The 20,168-nt window shown below is 41.4% G+C and overlaps 1 protein-coding gene across 1 annotated transcript; it reads left to right on the top strand.

Moving 5' to 3' along the window:
• Window positions 1–5,714: 5,714 nt before the first annotated feature.
• On the top strand, window positions 5,715–19,435 carry TBX19 (T-box transcription factor 19; the record flags this gene model as incomplete). The annotated part of the gene is made up of 8 exons (XM_082049840.1): window positions 5,715–5,911; window positions 11,577–11,841; window positions 13,737–13,871; window positions 14,661–14,722; window positions 15,761–15,822; window positions 16,612–16,713; window positions 17,582–17,714; window positions 18,469–19,435. 8 exons carry the CDS (start codon window positions 5,715–5,717, stop codon window positions 18,701–18,703), a joined length of 1,191 nt encoding a protein of 396 aa, XP_081905966.1. The 3' UTR covers window positions 18,704–19,435.
• Window positions 19,436–20,168: the final 733 nt, after the last annotated feature.

Here is a 20,168-nt window from a genome sequence, read left to right as displayed (position 1 = left end):
TGCACCAGGCTCACCACTTTGGAGAGAATCAAATGCTTCAACCAAGACTTAACAGGTGTTTCAAAAAGATGGACCCAATTTCTAACCTAAACCAATTTCACATTGGGTCAATCTTCTTGAAACACCCCGTATTTGCAACTTGGTAACTCTCATAGTAAACAAAAAGCTTTAACTTACACATGTGAGACAAAAGTCCACGTTTGATTTCTCCAATATAAACACTGAACCCATTAGTTTTGTTCTGAGATGTTGTAAATAGAATTTAAAGCTTGTTTAGGTTCTCTTAAATTCTTTATTTTTATTGTTTTCTGAGCTTAAAAATGGGGAGACTAATAGTTTCTTGCTCTAGGTGCTAATGCATGTCTGGAGGCAGCACTAGACATCTTAAATTATTCTTAAAAACAAACTAACTTATGTTTATCACCAGCCTGACTACATCAGTTTTTTTTTGTGTGGTCTTTTTTGCTTCTTTTCTTTTTAAAAAAGAAAAAAGGTTGCTCTGGAAAATCTCCCATGCATTCTGGGCTCAGAATTAATCTCGGTTATGTTCCCAGTTATAACACCAGGTAGGGTGGTACTGCGTGAATAAGCCGTCCGTCTCACTGCTAAAAACATACCTGGTTGAAGTGACTGAAGCTGCGCCCTCACCCTGGCAGTAATGAAAAGGCTAATCTTCTCTAAGTCTCTTTGACCCTAGCAATCTCTTAAGGGGCTGGATCCATGATTAAAAAACAGAGGGAAAGCAGCTGTCTTTTTATCCTCTTCTAATTATTCCTTGGTAGTTGATAGGTGTTGATTTCCTGGGAGTGTCATGGTGATGGAGGTTACGTTTCCCCATGTTGCTGGGACTGGATGTTCAGAGGGGGGCCAGTGGCTTGAATGCTTCAGTGGGAGCTTCGGAGGTGGAAAGAGTGAGTCTTGTTTTCTGTGATTTCACCTGATCAGGCAGCGCTGCCTTTTATTTGGAAACATGTGCCTAAAGGCCAAAAAACAGCTATCCAATGTCAAGGCAAGGAAGGCCTCTTTAATTACCTTTTTTTTTCTTTCTTTCTTTCTTTCTTTCTGCTGTGTATCACCAGCTGGTGGCCAGGAGGGGTTTAGAATGAGTTTAATTAGAAAGCCAAAAATAACATCTTGCTTTTTCCTGCTGTAACTTAGTGAATAAACTCCAGTAAGTGTTACAGGATCGTTTTTTCACTGCTCTCCCAGGTCCTCGTTGCTTTATTTGCTTAGGAGTTGGACTTGATGATCCTTGTGGGTCCCTTCCAACTCAGGACATTCTATTTAAAAATATGAGTCACAAAATTCTTATTAGCAAATCCTGGATGTGGCTGGAGATGATTGAGTGTTGTACTTACATTTTTAACTAGTATGGGTTAGTTCCAGCTGGCTATGAGCCACAAGTGCCTGATCCCTGCTTGGAAGTGCCCAGCTCTCCCAGCGGGGTTTCGAGGAAAGTTTAACACATTATGCGTTTCATATGAGCATTTTCTGCTTCCTCCAATGCCCCTGCTGATTTGCTTATTTAATTACGCAGGAGACAAGTGCAAGATGGGTTATGGTCCTTCAGCCCTCCTCTGTCCCACCTGCAGTGACAATGGTTGTCAGTCACCTTGTTACCATGTTAGCTCTGTAAGTGCCATTACCTTGTCTTCAAATGTCAGGTTCAGGGAGATGCGCCATCCAGCCAAGAAATAACTCCCTTGACAGCTGAGAAGGGGTTATTCTCGGTGCCCCAGCAACACCTACGTCTGGTGACATTAAACTGTTTCTGCCTCAGTTTCTGTAGACTTGGAAAAATTCATCTTGCAAGAAAGTAGGAAGGAGAAGGGATGTTTGGGAAGTATTCAAAGCTGTTATTTAGGTGAACAGAGGAGCAGAAGATTGGAGGATGTCTCTTATTTCTAAAACAGGCTGCATATTCGAAGTAAAGATTTCTACCCTTTTTTTTTTTTTTAATGAAAAGCCAACAATAAGCAAATAACTTTGTCTACAAATTGATCAGTTTGATTTCAATTCCTCAGTCCTCTCCCATGGCAGCTGTGTCAAGCAGAGACAATGTACAATGTGAGGAATCCCGTTGTGTGGGATGGGATTCATATGGGTCTGCATGTGTATGTTAAAGTAAAATCTCAGGTCAGATTGCATTCAGCTGATCATTTGCTTGTGTGCATGGAAACTTGTTATTTCTTTGGCTGATTCTTCTAGGCTGGACAGTTGTGTCAGTGGTGAGCTGTGTCTTCTGGATGGCTCTTCTCGGTGGCAAACAATGATAGGACAAGGGGTAATGGGATCAAGCTGGAACACAAGAGGTTCCACTTAAATTTGAGAAGAAACTTCTTCTCAGTGAGGGTGCCAGAGCACTGGAACAGGCTGCCCAGGGGGGTTGTGGAGTTTCCTACTCTGGAGACATTCAAAACCCACCTGGACATGTTCCTGTGCGACCTCACCTAGGCGTTCCTGCTCTGGCAGGGGGATTGGACTAGATGATCTTTTGAGGTCCCTTCCAAACATACTGTGATACTGTGATACATCATAAATTGCTCTTAGTCTGAACTCTTACAGCTGAAACAACCTTCCCCGCACTGAAAATAGCAACTGGACTATTCCCACTAACCAACCACAGGTAACTACTGCCATTTTGCAAAATGTTCTGGTTGCAGGCATCCTGAGCTATGGTAACATAAACTAAAATTCAAACTGTATGAAAGTCAGGTATTTTAAGATATTAGATTTTTTTTGTGTGTGTGGGCTTTGTTTGTTTGGTTTTTTGTTGTTTTCTTTTTTTCCTCTGGGAGACAAGACTTTCAAGCATCATGCCCCTTGTGTGAGTGATAACCCTAAGTGCCCAAATGTGACTTACTTTTAGTATTTGAAAGTGCATTTTGTTATTGTGGAGGATGCAAGTTGTAGTATGGTGCTCCAAGGAAAATGCTTTCATGCTTCTCCCTTAGGGATGCTAGGTATAAAAATATCCAGTCTTATTGATGAAAACCTTGCTTCCAAGCCTGTTACTGGAATGGGTCCATTATCCATTCCTTCCATAGATACAGCTCTGTCTCAAGAGCGCTTTGGGCCAGCAATGCACTCAGGGCAGGACCCCCCTTTCTTTTGCTTTGTGGCTGTCTCCATTTGCAATTAATCTTTGCTGGACATGCTCTTCACCTCTAGGGATTCACCTGTGTCTGCGGGTGAGAGCGTTTCACTTCCCCATTTTGAAACCCTTACTCCAACATGAACTGTTGTTGCTTTGTGCATGTTTTTGATTTCAATAAGCTCTAAGCATCCTGAGGAAGGCAGATTGGATCTGTTATCACTCGAGAGATGGGCAGCAAGTAATTCTGAAAACCACGCTGCTACCCTTTTGATTTGTCTATAGAAAGAACTGTGCACAACTACTGTAATATTACTACTTTTGTGACCTGTTGTCTCTTCACATGCCTCAACTTTGAATCTCATGATTTCTGAACAACTAATTATAAAAAAATCTATGTGGAAATAAGGCTTTAACAAAAAACAACAACAACAAAATCCCCAAATACCACAGATGTATTTGGTTTAGAGCTGTCTGAAAAGCTGGTTATTGAATTGAAATACACAGTACTTCACTCAGCTCTGATTTCTGTGTTTATTTACATTTATAGTATAAGACAACTAAAAACCATCTTACATAGTCTCCTATGTGTTTGCTATGCCATTCGATCACAGGCAGGGGAAAACTACAGTTGTAGCTTCTCTCCTCTTTCAGCATTTGAAAAGGAAAATCAGAATATAAACATATTCCATGTTACACAAACATACTACTTGAGATGCAATTATTTTTCCAAATGTGAAATGGCACACTTCCAAGTACCTAAATATGCTATGGATTTTAAAGTACATTCTTCAGTTGTTCAACAGGGAAAGTGGGCTGGATGTTAACTAGAAATTGCTATTTGACATCTTCCAGTGTAACTCGTAAGGTGAGTTGACTGATAATCTAATTGTTATGAGTTGACAATTCAAAAAAAGGTACATAAAGGCTCAAAAGAAGAGAGGGAAAATGCACAGGAGTGCGAAGTAGCATGATCGGGGTTACCCAAATGTAAAAATACCTCAGACCTGTCTGGTTTGCACCTTCTGATAGTGCTGAGATTGCTGGGAATTGAGCGTTCTCTCATAGAGTCTCCCATTCTGCAGAACATCACACTTGCGGTCCAGCATCCTTACTCCATGTAGGGCTGCAGGGATTAGTAGGACTGTTTGCCAAACAGGGTGGTGTACAAGGCAAATAGGATCGACAAGCTCTGGCTCTTGCTGCTTAGGTAGATGATATCTCTTGGGGTTTTAAGCTGCGAGATCTGTTGAGCCATGTCAAATGACAGATTTAACTTAAATCCTGTTTTATAAAGTTTGCCAGACTCTTTATAAATCTTTATCAATCTTATCAGTGATCCACCAAGTCATTTCATCTTCTGGAAAGAACTGGAAGCACAGGAATTCAACAGGGGTTATTGAATTAAATGAATGCAAAGGTCTCAATAAGTACCCAGAAAATATATTTCTCCAAAAACCATTTCCAACCGTATGTTTTCATAATCAAGCCCCTGACTACGTCATGTCCAACCGACCAGAAATTTCAAATGCTATTTGAGCTAGATGCATCAGGAGAAATTAGGCACTCAAATGCCTTGTTTTCTGCCAAAGTCCAGTGTTTATGGGTCACCAGTATTCATGTGGCCTCCACTTTAACCCTTTAGCATGGGACCGAACCCAGGCCTCTCAAATCCTCAGCTGGGTGCCAGAATTGTTGGACTTCTCAGTAAAATGGTGGTTTCTTTATAGGGGGTATGTGCGGTTGGATTAGGCCTGTCAGAAAAGGTCTCAGCCTGAGGCAAGAGGGAATGCCTGTTTCTGGGATGCTGAGGGAGCTTTTGTACAGGATGGACCTTGAGCATGTCAGCAAGCAGGAGGGTCCCACCCAGCCCCAGAAGCTTGGGGTCTGTCCCTGGAGATGCAGCCAGAGAGGAGTTCAGCTGCTTGTAGGGTGCAGCGGGAGTTTTGTGAATGACAGTGGGACGAAGGGATGGACACAGAAGGCATAAGCGGTGGAGTGTAGGGATGCCACCTGCTCCTTGTGCATCGAAACCTCAGCACAGAAGGATCTCTTGCTACTACATTTTGATTTGTGAACACAGAGGAACAAGGTTAATGTGTTTATTCAACATGGCTGGTAAAAAAAATTTAAGACTACCCTCTCTGTGTAACTATCTTGACTGTTAACCAGCTCCTTCAGTTAGAGTCTGCATCAGCGTGAACGCAATTTCCATGCATTGTTTCAATCTGGAAATGAAACAATTTTCATTAATGGAAACCTGGTTCTCAAGCAGAACAATTAGACCCACTTCAGGTTGAAAAAAGATAAAAGCATGCTAATTTGGATGGAGGACTCTTCTTTCAAGGCAGCCAATTGAGTCATCAGCCTGCCACCCACCTGACCGTCTGACAGGTAATTAGGAGATAGTCCTCTTTTTGTGTGGAGCCTGTGCCTAAACCTCCACACGCTGGTGTCACTGCCCATTGGGACTTCCAGAGGAAAGCTAGTCAGTGGCAAAAGAGCGCGGAGAGCACGTTTGTCAGCCTGTGCCCGACGAACTGACTTGTTTTCATTCAATTTAGCTTATGATTTTTTGTCTTTTTAGCAGCTACCTGAAGTTTCTGGCAGGAAAGTCATCATGGCAGACCTGGGCTGCAAAAAGCCCAGCGACTGCACCATCTCCAGGCTACTCAGCGTGGTGGAGAGCGAACTCCGGGCGGGGAGAGACAAAGGCGACCCAACTGAGAAACAGCTCCAGGTTGTCTTGGAGGATGCGACGCTCTGGCAGAGATTCAGGGAAGTCACTAATGAGATGATTGTGACCAAGAACGGCAGGTGAGTGATCTGCTCAGCACTGTGGGCTAAGTGTGGGTGACAGCCGGGGGGGTTAAGAGCTATAAGAGTAAACTGTGTGTGGAGACTCAAAGGAATCTCAATGAACACATATCAGTTTTGTCTCTGTAGCCTCAGAGTCACCTAAAACCAGCATATGGACAGAACAGGGTGTTCCTGCTCCTTTTTGGTCACTGTTAAAGCGTTCCTGCCACCTTTTTTTCCTGCTGGTGAAACTTGCTGGGGAAATACATTGACTGACTTAAGATTACACAAAAAGGGAACTTTTGCAAGGGAATAGATGGTACTTCTCAAAACCTTTCAAATGATGTCTTGTACCAATAATCATCAGCTTTTATTAGCAAGTCCTTACCCGTAGACATCGAATCACTGTATAGAAGTAGATTGCTGTTGTTATCCCCAGCTGCGGTTTCTGTCTCTCTAGCCTTGGGTATTAACAGCTTCTACAAACAGCTTGCACTAGAAAGGGGTACAATAAACCTGTGCCCTACGTGGCACATATGTGCAGTCTGGATTGCATGGTCCCACAATTGTATTGCTTCATAGTTGTTGCTGGTGCCCTCAGAAACAAGTGTGGAATATTGGTTAACACAGTTTTAGTAAGACAAAATGTTGTGACGAAAATAGATCACATCTTACTATTCGGGTAATGCCGAAAGGCACAGGAAAAGAGTGCAAAGCCTGGCAAGAAGGATGTTAATTCTCAATCAGATGCTGGATTGAAGGAGGTTCTGCAGAGAGATTCTGCTCTGAACTGGACTGACAACAGGGTCCAGCCCATATCAGACAGGCAACTACTAAAATAAGGTTCACCAGCAGAGTCGTGCTAAGGTTTTTATTTCATCTACCCTCACCTTTCCTCTACTGTTCCTCCCCCCACCCCCAACAGGCACGCATTTCTTTCGCAAGACATCTCAGGAGACCTGCATAGGAGAGAGAAATTAAGAGATGGAGAAAAATACTTACTTATATGGTGTGACTTTTGTTAATTTTGCAGACTTTTATTTAGCAGAATTTGTGGAAAATATCACTGTTGATTGTAGATTGGCAAAGGATGCAGGTGAAAGCAGTTCACAGAAAAAATCTAGTCTGTTGGCTCAGCAATATTATTCTATTGAAAGAACAGCTACCTTCCCAAAACACAAGCTCTTGCTGTAACATTGCCTATCGTCGTTCTGATTCCTCCTAATTACCTGTAGGGTTAGAAATCTTCTCCCAAGATTCTCTTTACACCGAGAAGCTGCTTTTGCTTCATTTAAATTGCTTTAAAAGCTGTTGTTAGGCTACAGCCAACTTATGAGTGGACTTTTACTTAGTGTATGGTAGCTTGAGCTGACTTCTTAGCAGCATGAGTGACCAAAAATGAGGTAAGATAAGTTTGCCTCTAATTAATTAAATTGATAGAAAGAATTGCACCTTACCAACAGGGTTCTTTCAGTTTCTTTCATCTAATGTAAATCATTATTACACGGTGATACCAGTTTCTCTGAAATGTCTAGGTGACTGCATAGATAAAATCTTCTTTTTATGATGATAAAGGAATCTTTCATTATTTGAATATGCCTGGTTACTTTCTATTTCATTGTGTAAACTTTCTAATTTTTCTTTTTTCTAACTATCATGTTCCTTATCAGCTCGATCCTACTTTTCCTAAAGCCAGTGACAACTCTAGTGATGTCAGTGAGGGAAGGAACAGGTTATTTACAATTGAACTACAGCAATCTCAAAATAAAAATTTATAAAAGTATGTTACACTGTCAGCTGCATAAATCTGTTTAACAAAGTTACTGTAGCATCAGAGACTGTGAAAAAGGATCTCTTGCATTTCTGAAAGTATCTTCCATACCAAACGCATCAGCACACCGAAAAATGGAAATGAATGCAGTAGCCTGCAGCAAAACTCTCTAAACATCTCCATGCATCTCAAAAGGAGACAAACTTGAGACAGTTTCCTGTGAGGGCTGACGTGGGTGTTTTTAGGTTCAGGATTTTTAAGTGATTGTCTCCAGAGGAATTCTCAACAGAAAAAATATTGATCTAATTCTGATGTTGTTCAAATCAGTAGGACTAACTCAATCATTCTTGCTGAAAGAGATAAGGAAGCTTTTGAAAACTGTGTTCTATGATGAACGAGAAAAGCCAGTCTGAGCTTTTGCATGAGGAAACTAAGGCAAGTTTTTGTGGACACATTGTTAACAAAATTCAGAAATTAAACTGAAACCTGATGAAGGAGCATCCCAGAGAACGAAAGGCTGATTGATTAGTGATCCTCATGTGTAAAATCCTAGCATGGACAGTTCTATCTGCTGTGATTGAGCCATCTCTAATTGGTACTGAGAGTCCCAAAATGTTATAATTAGATCAACCAACTTCAGTGTTAATACATAGATAGCTCTCTGTTGCTGTATTGTACTTCATTATAATAATCACCTGCCATAGTAATATGCCTAGGTGCACAGGGAAGATGGACATATTCTGAACAGGACAGGCACCAGAGAAATTAAATCACATGCTATATCACAAAATACATCCCAACAGGTGCAGCTGATATAATTGGAATCAGTCTTCTATTTTACTCAGATTTATTGTATTGGGTTGGCATTTTAATATCAAATACTCTGCTTTCTGATTGAGTAAGTTGTCTGTCCCAGTGTTTATACCATATTATCTATGTAGTACCCTCAGACTTTGCAATCCGTGTTATTGCCTGAAGGCAGGAAGGTGCCACTCCTCCCCTCCAGTGGATCAGTGCAGGAAAACATGAGTGGTGGGTAAGAAGCCCTTTCTAGGCTTAAATGCTAAAGCAACTTTACTGGTTACTACACATTCAAGTTTGATACCAAACATCTTCCCACTCAAGTTCTGTGCTGTGGAACAATTGTGGCAGATCTACTCTACATAAATTGAAAAAGCTGAAGTGCTCAGCTATTGCAGTAGCAGAGATCATGTGTGTACTGACCCAAGCATTGACACCAACATTCTGGCTGAAACAAATGTGAAGAAATCATCATGTGCCATGCTAAAAAAAAAGGTAAATGTGATTATAACAGTAAAATCACTTAATCAGCAGAAGTGAGGTGGTAGGTTTTCCATTGTTAGAATCTGTACCGTCGAGACTTGCTGGTTCAGGTGAGGTGGGGATTAAATGTGTGTGAAGCAGAGGTTAATGCAGGGAAGTGCTATAATCTCTGTGATACGGGAGGTTAGGGTTGATGATGACTGCACTCTCTTCTGGCATTAGTCTATAGGTCTTTTGGGGATAAGCTCAAGCCTCGCAAGTAGAGAGGCAGAGAAGTCTGCGTTGTGGGCAGATGAAGTAACAATCTGTATGTCACACAAATAGTTCTGAGAAATCTTGTGAAATTAAATTTTTATGTGGATGAATTTCCCCTCTACTTCAATTTCAGCTAAATATGTGTTACTTTGAAGACTGACTGTAAGGGGTCTGGGAGGTACATGGAGCAATGCATCCATACTTTTTATCATATTCCAGTTTGATAGATGGTGCACCCTGGTCAGGAAGGTACATTAAATGTAGCATAGAAATCCTTGGGTAAGCTTCTATTTAATTAGAAATATCATGATTCAAGATATCTTTCTCAATGTTGCATAGGCCCTACATCACCAAGTATTGATATTAGATGAAAAATCTCAGTTTTCTCAAATAATATATTTTCCTGTGAGCAGAAGGTGTTGAATGTATACAGCAAGAACAATATAAAGGTGTCCAGAAAGGTAAGTGGTGAGTGGGATGTTGTAGGAGCACAAGAGACTGTCAGCAGCTGAGGGCCGCTGGAAAGTGTGGCTGTGGGAACAGAGGCTTTTGGTGTCCCTGGAGACAGCTTGGAGTTTCTGTTCTCTTCTGTATTTTGGATGTCTTGGATTGCTACCTAACTAAGCCTAGAAATCTACAAACCTCAGGCAATTGCTGTGGTTGTTTGGTGTAACCAGTCTCTCTGTACCAATCGAGAAAAGGCGCTTGAAGCTTCATTGACCTGTGTGTAAAGATGTGGCACGGCAAAATGACAAGTGCCAGGAGAGGTCGGTACGGAGGTGTCTCGGGCAGGGAGGCCTCTTACTCATGTAAGAAGAATGTAGGAGGTGATATGTAAGAGCTACAATAATCCTCCACATAAACGACGTGTATTCTTTGACAAGCTAAGAAACTTAATGAATAGAACTTAATGAATAGGATACCTCTGTTGGGACACTCCTCTGTTCTGCTAACCACAGTTTTTTCCCAGTTCCTGAGACTATTGGAGCCTTACTAACTTTTTGGCTGCAGACTTCCGAGCACCGAGACGCCCGTTCAGGGCTGTGTGGTGTGGATCACAAGTACTGGGGCAGACAGAAAACTGCTGAAGGCCTAACTGAGCTGCTGCAAATCTCCTTTACAAGAGGAAAAATAATAATTAAAAGGGGATTGAGAAAATGTGGCATTCGGACCTTTAAGCACAAAAGGAGCATTTTCCCAAAACTAAACAAAGGCAGGGTTTCAGTTTTAAATGCACAAGATGGTGGGAAGGCTGGATGATGGATGTCTAGAGCTTAGTACAGGACAACATTGCATCTGCGGTGAAACTAAAAGCAGAAGAATCTGAACAAGCTGATAAGGTCAGGGAATACGGAAGAATAGGACCAAATTACTGAAAGAATTGCCAAGTGCAAGGTCTAATGTCAAGGATTTTAACCAGACTTCTCAAACTGGAGATTTAGGTAACAATAGTGGGACAGCAGGTGAATGCTTGCACTTAAGAATGGGAGAAAACACATTTCAGCTAACTACAGGCTTTTAAATATATCCCTATTATAAGAATTCAGGATGTATTTTGAAGGAAAGAGTAATTAAATATGTGGAAGACAATGGAAAATTAGATAAAAAAGCATTTTATTAAATTTAAGTCATGCCAGACTAATGTGATACAACCTTGATAAAGTAAAAAAAAATATTTTTAGACAAGGAAAATGTAGCAGACCTATTAGGTCATTTAGAACAGCACTACCTGGAAACCATCACTCAAGTGGGAGACATCAGGGAAGGAAGAAAAACCTTTTGTATAGTGTAGTATGGTTAATAAGTCTAACCGGAGTCTGATGAGTACGTGGCGGAGATTATGTCCTGGGTGCTGGAGATTGCAGGATCATTTCAGAAGATATATCCAGCATCAGACAAGGTGGGAGTTGGCCACTGGTTAGAGTACGGCGGCGTGCGTCGGGGGAATTCGAGAACCAAAGAGGTGCGCTTTATAACAGGATTCTGCAGTTAATGCAGTAAATCTGTGGTTCAGCTCCACCTTCTGTCATTTGCAACTCTGTTCGATCCTGTTCATGCCTTCTTGTCCCACACCTAATGATGTATTTAGCATGTCCAGATGCTATACACAGTTCATCATGTTTGTAACTCTTGGCATGATCAAGACCTTAGTGCCCTACTTTAGAGGTAACATGTTTGGTTTTTTTTTTCCAAATGATTGAACAAATAATGAAATGAAGGATTAACATTTAAGAGGTTTCTTCAGATAGATGGAGGGAGGGAAGATGTTTTTTACATTGACCTGGTCAACGATCTGGTCACAAACATAATGAGCAGTCTCCAAAACCAGTTTCCAGCAGTGTCTCTTTTTTTTTTTTTTTGTTTCCTGGCCAGACGGATGTTCCCTGTTTTGAAGATCAGTGTGTCGGGCTTAGACCCAAATGCCATGTATTCTTTCTTGTTGGACTTTGCCCCAACTGATGGCCACCGCTGGAAGTACGTCAATGGAGAATGGGTGCCGGCTGGGAAACCAGAGCCACCAAACCACAGCTGCGTCTACATCCACCCAGATTCTCCCAACTTTGGGGCCCATTGGATGAAAGCTGCCATTTCCTTCAGCAAAGTCAAACTTACCAACAAGCTCAATGGGAGTGGGCAGGTATGGCCTGATGTTTCCTCGTACACCTCTTGGCTTCAATTGCAAGCACCTACCAATCAAGAAATATCAAGGGTGCATTTATGTAATTATAGAGGCCCTTACAGGCCTCTTCACCCATAGATGCCAATTATTCTCTGGAGGCCAAATGTAAACAGGAATAAACAGGCCTTAATTGGCGCTTTCAGATTTTAATGGACTTCTTGATGTTAAGAGAGACAGAGTGCTGTGGTTTACTTAATCATCAGGGGGCTTTTCAGAGTTGGTCTTGTGTGCTGGGGATTTTTACATAGGACTTCAGAGAAGGAGGAAAAATGGTCATGGGTATTAGGTTTTTGTTGTGTTCCCCCATGTTGTTTGGTGTAAGTGGAATGTTGGCAGGAGTCAGATAGCAGAATAAAAGGCTGCTCCTAAATGAAATAATTACTATGTCTGCTTCTGCATCATGATAATTATCAATATTCTATTGAATCAGCTTTGGCCTTTGGAAAGAAACCACATGTACCAGAAATAAGTGACTTTCTCTTTGAACCCCTTAAAAATGCAAAAAGGAAAATTAGTTTTGTTTTGTATTTTATTTTTGATGATGCATCTAAAGGTAAAATGTTGCACAAGACGTTTTGTTTGCGTGTTTGTTTTGTACAAAACTCCCACATTGGATGATACTTGTCAGCCCAGAATCAATTCCTTTCACGTAAATATTATATGTACTCCATCTGCTATTTCCATTAGGTTTGTGAGGTACCTCCATAAGCCTAGTACCCTAATTAGGTAGGAAATTATCTCAATTTTTACAAACTGGAGAACAGAAAGATGACCTGACTTTTCCTAAGTCACACACGGAATCAGCACACAAGATTTATTGTGGAACATAGAATGGGATCTGAATTTGCAAATTCTTGTCCTGCATCCAGGATCGCAGAAAAGTCAAAGGCCTCAGAAAAGTATGCATAGGGGTAAAAAAGCTACAGGAAATCAACTTGGAGGGTCAGAGATACCCTGGGGAAAAAAAACCAAATAACAAACAAGCCACAGGGGAACATGATGTGTGTATATGGTGAAGTCGATAGGAAAAAAATAGAAAGCAAGGAAGGAAAAGCCATATGAGAAGCAGAACCTAAGCAAAAGTCACTAAGTAAATATCACTAAATAGCAAACATCTGAAGGTCTCCTGGATTTCTTTTGAAGTCTTGACAACAATGTTAAGGTAAGCCATGCACTTGCTCTGTGCTTCAGCTTTCCTTTTTGTGGTGTTACTAGAAGGCAAAAGCTAACTATCAGTGGTTTATGCTAATGATTGTGTTCTTCCGCATATATGTGCACACAGCAGTTCCAAAAGTACTTTTTTTTTAGTATCTTTTTTTTCTGGCAGTAGAGAGAATTAAGCAATATAATTGACTTCCAGAGAAAGGTGTGTTTTGGAATTGATGCTATTCACAGCTTTGAATGCCAGGTTATAGACATCCACCGAGGCTTGTTTAGGTACAGTTCGTCTTGCCCCAAAAAGATGACAAGGTGTGTGCCTCAGCTCTCTCCTGGCCTTGATTTCTGTGATGGTGATGCTGAGTCTTTCAGAAGGTAGAAGCAGGACGGGGATTGCCCCTTAAACTGTTTCAACAGCCTCTAGTACAGTGGAAGCCCAATAGGTTAAAGGCCATAGCTGCTAACACAGATATTCACTGATGCTGCTGTATCAAAAGCTTTAAATCCAAACCCAGTGAAGTTTCATTCTGCTCAGCCCTGTGGTTTGTCAGAAGGGAGGGAGATGCCTGTCCTTCTGCTCTCAGTGATCACAGGCTGGGGAGGTTGAGCAGTGACATCTGGTCTGTTGTAGAGCCAAAGGATAATAGCAGCTGTGGGTGGCACTGAGTTCTGTCTGTCTGTTTCATTTTCTGCAGATCATGTTGAACTCCCTGCATAAATATGAGCCCCAGGTACACATAGTTCGCGTAGGAGGCCCCCACCGGATGGTGATGAACTGCTCCTTCCCTGAGACACAGTTCATAGCTGTGACTGCCTATCAAAATGAGGAGGTAGGTGGACTCCATGCTGTGCTCTTGGCCACCATTAGTCAGATATATTTAAAAGCTTATTAACTACAAGATCAGCATGGACAGACTGGTTCTTTTCTTGTTTCCCCACCAGTCCCATGCACTATAATGCTCCATTCATTCTAATACTCTGTCTTTTCTCTGCAGTAGAACATTGTCTAATCTAGTGTCTGGCTGCAGTTCTAAGCCAGGTTTAGCTTAATATCCTGCCACAGCTATTCCAGACTGGTCCATCTGTCCTGGCATCCCAATCCCTTACCGGAAAAAAAACCAAACCCCTACATTCAAGTCCAGTATCTTTCTGCAGCAACAACTGATAATTGTAATGATAATCCTCTCTCCCCACACTCTTTGTAATACACACAACTGCAGAACAGTGCAATTGTGCATGGGAAAATTTAATCCAAACTCCAAAATTGTAACTGAGGGATGCTTTGGTTTGTGACAATTACTAATTTGTGTGACGTCCCTTAACTAGTGTTGCTGCAGATTTGATTCATACTTGGAGTGAATTCGGTGTTTAAACTCTCTTGAAAGGGTCCAGCATCGCATGGGTTTTCCCAGACTGGACCATGCCATGAGGCTGCCCCGACGGGTGTTCTGCAACAAGCAAAGTGCTCTCACAACCAGCCCTGGAAAACATCATATGTGGGGATATATTTTTGTAGGGGTAACTGTGTCAGTTCCACTTAGATTACTCTGCAAGATATTTTGTCAAGTCTCTATTCCAAACTGCCTTCACTAACATGCCTTGTTTTCTGTAAACTCAAGATAACAGCTCTCAAAATCAAGTATAATCCCTTTGCCAAAGCCTTCCTGGATGCAAAAGAAAGGTTAGTCCTTTTTTTTGCTGATTATATGGTTAAAACTATGGCATCACAATGTGAAAGATAAATAATGTAACTTAATTTTGTTTCTGCTGTCTTAAATCCTGAGTCACTGCACTGAAATCAGTGGGAAGACTCTCTCTATAATTATTACCACAATAGGGTCTGAAATGGGCGAATATCCTTCTGGGGTTCCTAGAACTTAGTACTATCTACACAGGAAGCCAGAAATAAGTTGATGTGAATTTCCCCAGCAATGTTACTGCATATGTTCACCACTTTGTACTTACACTCCAACAAATCCCATAATTTAATAGCTCAGGGAGAATAACAGCTAACTGCAGATGTCAAAAAGCATAACTAAAGTGAAGTTGCACTGTAACTGTAACATAACTACACTGCTGTTGTTAAACCTGTGTGATAATGTATGATGTATTTATTAGAAATAACCTATAGGTGCTCACTATATAAGACGTTAGAGGTGCTTCCATTGGAAACGAATTGTGGTTTACCTTTCACAGTGTTACTTGCCATCAGCCATTGCTAATGCAGTGGGGCATCTGAATGATGCATTCTGGTCCATAACTGCTAGTAAATTTTGTTTGGACCCGCTACATCTTCTGACATGTGAAGTGTCCCACTTGCCTGCAGGAGAGTCTTTGTTTCTTTCCATACCTCTCAGCACTTAGGAAGCTGCTGTGTCTCAGGGTCAGGGTTTCCAGCTGCTTTGGTTTGGGCGGGAGGCCAGGCTTAGCCTGGTGGCACAAACAGGAAAGGTGCCCACAGGTAGATTTAGAATTCCAGGTTCTGCCACCAAATTTGGTGCAAATTTAGGAGAATTTTTATGCATGCCATGAAACATAAGTCCCTGCTTCTTAATGGAACAGTGCAGAAAAGTCTACTGCTGCCTATCAAGTGGTTAAAGACAATGGAATTCCCTCCTTTTTAGCTTACTTTCCATTTTTTTAGTGATTAGTTCTGGTTTTAACTATCTTTTGTATTTTCTCAATGAGAAGTTTTACCAGTAAGTATTTTGCTTTTCAGAAACCACCCCAAGGATGCTCCAGAAACAACCTCTGAAGGTCAACATATGACATATTCTCACTGTAAGGTTTTTATTTACTGGGATGGAATTTTTGTGTGATATGATAGGTGCTGGGAACCTGGGACTTGCTTAAATGGGTCATACTGATTGTTTACTGAGTCCTGAATCATGATCATAGAAAGGGACCTTTTTCTAAAAAAAAAATAAATAAAAAAATCTATAAACGTCACAGGAACAAATAATGTAACAGTTTATGCAGAGTGATGATTTTCCTTATATATATGTAACTTTCCTGTAATATGATTTTTCAATATTATTTCAATATTATTTTCAATATTTTCAATATTACAAAATAATATATGACATTTTTAGGGATTTCTCTCCCCCCCATTTTTTTTAATATGTGAATATTTTTAGTCACCTATAAGATTACCTTTCACTAGCAAACAGGTCAAAAAAAATGGGAGGAACAGAGGTTGTGTTCATTTTAATGATGGTTCGTTTTTCTTTAATTTGTTCTTTGACATTTATGACAGTCACTGACAGTTGTTTTTTGCAGGGCTCTTTGTTTGTTTATTTGTTTGGCTTTTTTGTTTTGTTTTGTTTTGTTTTGTTTTTGATTGTCGGTTCCATAAAGCAGTATTTTGAAATCTGCTTGGTATTTTTGAGGCAGAGCTGATTCTGCAAGAAGGCTGGTTGGTTTCTTTATTGCACAGCAATGTTTCAGAGCAGTAACAGTTTTCCTGTCTCTTTTCCCTCCAAGTGAGTGGCTGGTTGATTTCCAACCCAGAGACAATGTGTGCATCAGGCAGCTCTAATTATCAGTATGCTGGACCTTTGCCTCTGCCAGCCCCACACACTCCCCACGGCTGTGAGCGATACTCAGCACTGCGAGGGCATCGGGCTGCTCCGTACCCACCTTCCTACGTGCAGAGAAATCATTCACCTACAGGTACGACTGTACTGCTGCTTTGCTTCCAGGGAACAGGTGTTCTCTGCCTGACTGACCCTTGCTTTAGGTTAGCGTAAGCATTAAAACATGCAAGAGCTGAGGCTAGGAAACAGTATGACCAGCCTCTGTAACAATCTGCACGCACAGAGTGAGTTTAAGGCAGCAAAACAAGAGGTACAACAAGGTGGGTGCACTGTAACTGTTAATTATAAATTAGAGCGAATGACCTTGCTCAAAGTACAGCTCCCAATTATACAAAAAGAGCATTGCAAGCTTTCTGTCGAGGTTATGGCATGAAGCAGTTGTGCTCTCAAGCCGAAGCAATCCTTGGGAACATGGCAGCAGCTGACTTGAGATGAGGGTGCTTTGATATTGCCAGAATGTCTTCTGAGGCCCTTTCACTCTCTAGATCTGGGTGCAGAGTTCCAGAAACTGATTCTACTTTGATCAGAGGAAATTGCCTAGAAACAAGAGTAAGGATAGAGTAGTCTGCTTACTGATTATAATTTAGCAAGGCATCATGTTTAATGGAAATATTTAAGCTCAGGTTATAAGGAAATCTGTATCAAAACATTGCCAGTAAAATGGCAATTATCATTAATGAAAAGACTGTCAGTCAGACTCGCAAAAATGCATATACCATGTCTATCATGGTGTACCTTCCCATATATCATACCTGGAATTACAATGTCACCTTGCAGCTCTCTTAAGAAACACATGAATTTTGTTCTTTTACCTATGGTTAGGAACCTCATGATCAGATTGCTTCCTTAGGCCGACTCACGTTCTGTTGCTATAAGACGGTGTCTCTGTAATAGTTACTGAGGATTTGTTTATTGCTTGCTATGTATTTTTTTTTTCCCCAAAGTTAATTTGTTGGAGAGCTCCAGCAATAATCTTCAGGTATTCTCAGGACATGACAGCTGGACTTTGCCCTCCTCTCCACATGCTAATTTGCTCTCAGTGCCACACACGAAGGGAGCTGCCAGCCCTGGACCCAGGTAAAGTTATGGGAAAACTGCTGGTATGAGGAGCAGTGAGGTTTGTAGGACTGCCCTGGTGATTCACACTTCGTTCCAAGCTTTAATCGGCATCCAGGATTTTAAACATAACCTAATTGCCCAACTCGAGATTCCTGGACAGATCTTTCTGGCAAGCTAATTATCTCCTGCTCTGAAATCAATGGGAGCTTTGTTTTACCCCAACACTGCTGAAAACCAGGATCTTGGAACAGCTTGGAACAGCCACAGAGAACAATGGTATCTACAATCTGTGAGCGTTTTAAAGCCTAATTATTTTTCTCTGTATGTTCCTCGCTATTTTCTTGCATGAAATGAGGATCCTACTCCCATGCAGGGATGTAAGAATCTAATTCATGTTCTGTTATAAAAATATAGTTAAGAGGGTAGTAAACAGTTCTAGGAATGGTTGGAATTTGCACCTAGAGAGTCAATCAGTTATCAAGTATTTCCCCTTCTTTTCCCAAAAGAAATGCTCACATTTCTTCTCTAATCTTTAAATCTTGAAACCTCACATGTATTTATACATTTCTCTCCATGTCTCTCTCCAAGGCCACAGAGTCTGATGGCTGTTCGTGGTTTTTCACTTAAGATCTGCAAGGCTGATTTACTTTATTAATTTGATTTGGATCGCTGCCTTTTAGAAGATAATGCACTTGACTTCACTGTGGTGAGTCTTGTGCAGGGGAAAATGCTTTGAAACAAATAATTCAATTTATACTGCTTTTTTTCCCAGCCACTACCCTTGCCTGTGGACAGTGAGCAACACCGCTGTAAATGTCGCCAGCCCGGGAAGCGAGGTGAACAGCAGCCCTTCGAGCATGTTTCTGAGGGGTAATGTCCCCTTACCTGCTTCATCATCAGTCCAAATCCCTCTGCAGGGAGTGGTGTCTGGCAGCATGGAAACGCAAGGGGAAACTGCTCTGGCCAGACTGGCCGACCCTGCCTGGACATCCTCAAACTCCTTTTAACGGAGAGGCAGCTCACCAGGGAAGCTCAGCCAAACAGGACTGACACAAATGGCAAATGACCTCCCAGAATTGCAGCTCAGGGCAGGGATGTGTATGCAGAAAACCGACTTCATCAAACATCACTTTCCATAATGTACCTCTCGTGTGCCAGAGAAGCCAAAATGCATAATGCAAAGGCAGGAAATGTTATGTGAACCAGCTTATTACTGTAACCTTATGACCTTTATGTGTCGCTCAGGATGATGTTCAGAAAGAATCTTTTAAATTAGTTTTGCTCCTATATTACATAAAAAAATAGTCAGAGACATGGGACTGAGTGAAGCCAACATGGCAGCTAGTTATTTGCTCGTCATTTTAAGTCTTTTCTGTAACTAACAGCCAAGTCCAGGGGAAATTGTGAGCAAGTTTGCAACTGATAATTTGAAGGGACAGCGCTGCTGACTTTCTGAATCTCTCAAATGAAGGTTTTCAAAATGCCTGCAACTAAACCCTTCAGGGGATTAAATTAGTCTGAGACCCTAATGCCACCTGCATACAGTATTCTCTGTCCTCTCCCCTTCCCCGGTTCCTGTTTGCTGTTTGTGTGCTATAGGGATAGTGGACACAAGCTGAGAAAGTGGCTGCATTGTAGCAGCAGGGTGAAGGGCATCTGGTTGAGCATTTATAGTCTGATGTGACCGTCTTTGAAATGAAAAGTTCCAATGTTTTCTATATGTGCTATTTTTGACAGGGTGGAGGGAAAAGAATTATAGAAAAAAGATTCAGCTTGCATTTCCACTTTGCTTCAGGTATAGAGCTCAAATAAAATATGAATAAATGGTGTATTGTCTCCTCAGTGCCTTTCCAAGGTGAAAACACAAATACAGTCTTCTTCATTTAACAGCCTCTGAGCAATTTAAAGCAGCTCTGCCAGAAACAAGTCGACAGGCCAGGAATTTTCTAGTCCTTGGCCAGTGACTGGCTGTATGATCTTGGCTATGGTATTTCATGTCTTCTTACCTGTTTCCCCTCTGAACTTTTGTCTGTTTCAGCTTCCCTTTTCAGGCCACAGCTTTTCCTATTCTGTATGAGCATACAACAACTGGCATAGTGGAGGCCTGATCCTGTTTGGGATTTCTAATTGTAATGTAGATAATAACAGTTGTCCCCCAATCTTCCTTGTTTCTCTCATGGACCTCCTCACGCAAGCCCTATCAGCTTCTCAGAGAAGAGTCTGACATTTGATCTCTTGTAGGGGTGAAAAAAAAATTGCTGTATAAGGAAATGCCCAGCAGCAGTTCAGTTCTGTTTACAGTTATGAACATTGACAGGGACTGGATAGATACCCTCAAAGAGGAAATTCTCAATGTAGGTATAGAAGAGAGTTCTCCAAAGCTCCTGCAACCCAGTGTCCCTACACAGGTGTTTCTGCTTCTGCCAGATACAGCAACTCTCCCTTTGAGAATACTTACTTACTGCACACAGT

This window comes from Streptopelia decaocto (assembly GCF_964273445.1).
Source record: "Streptopelia decaocto genome assembly, chromosome: 1".
Classification (NCBI taxonomy): domain Eukaryota; kingdom Metazoa; phylum Chordata; class Aves; order Columbiformes; family Columbidae; genus Streptopelia; species Streptopelia decaocto.
The sequence above is the reverse complement of the archived record's forward strand: the minus strand, read 5'-3'. Positions and strand labels throughout refer to the sequence as shown.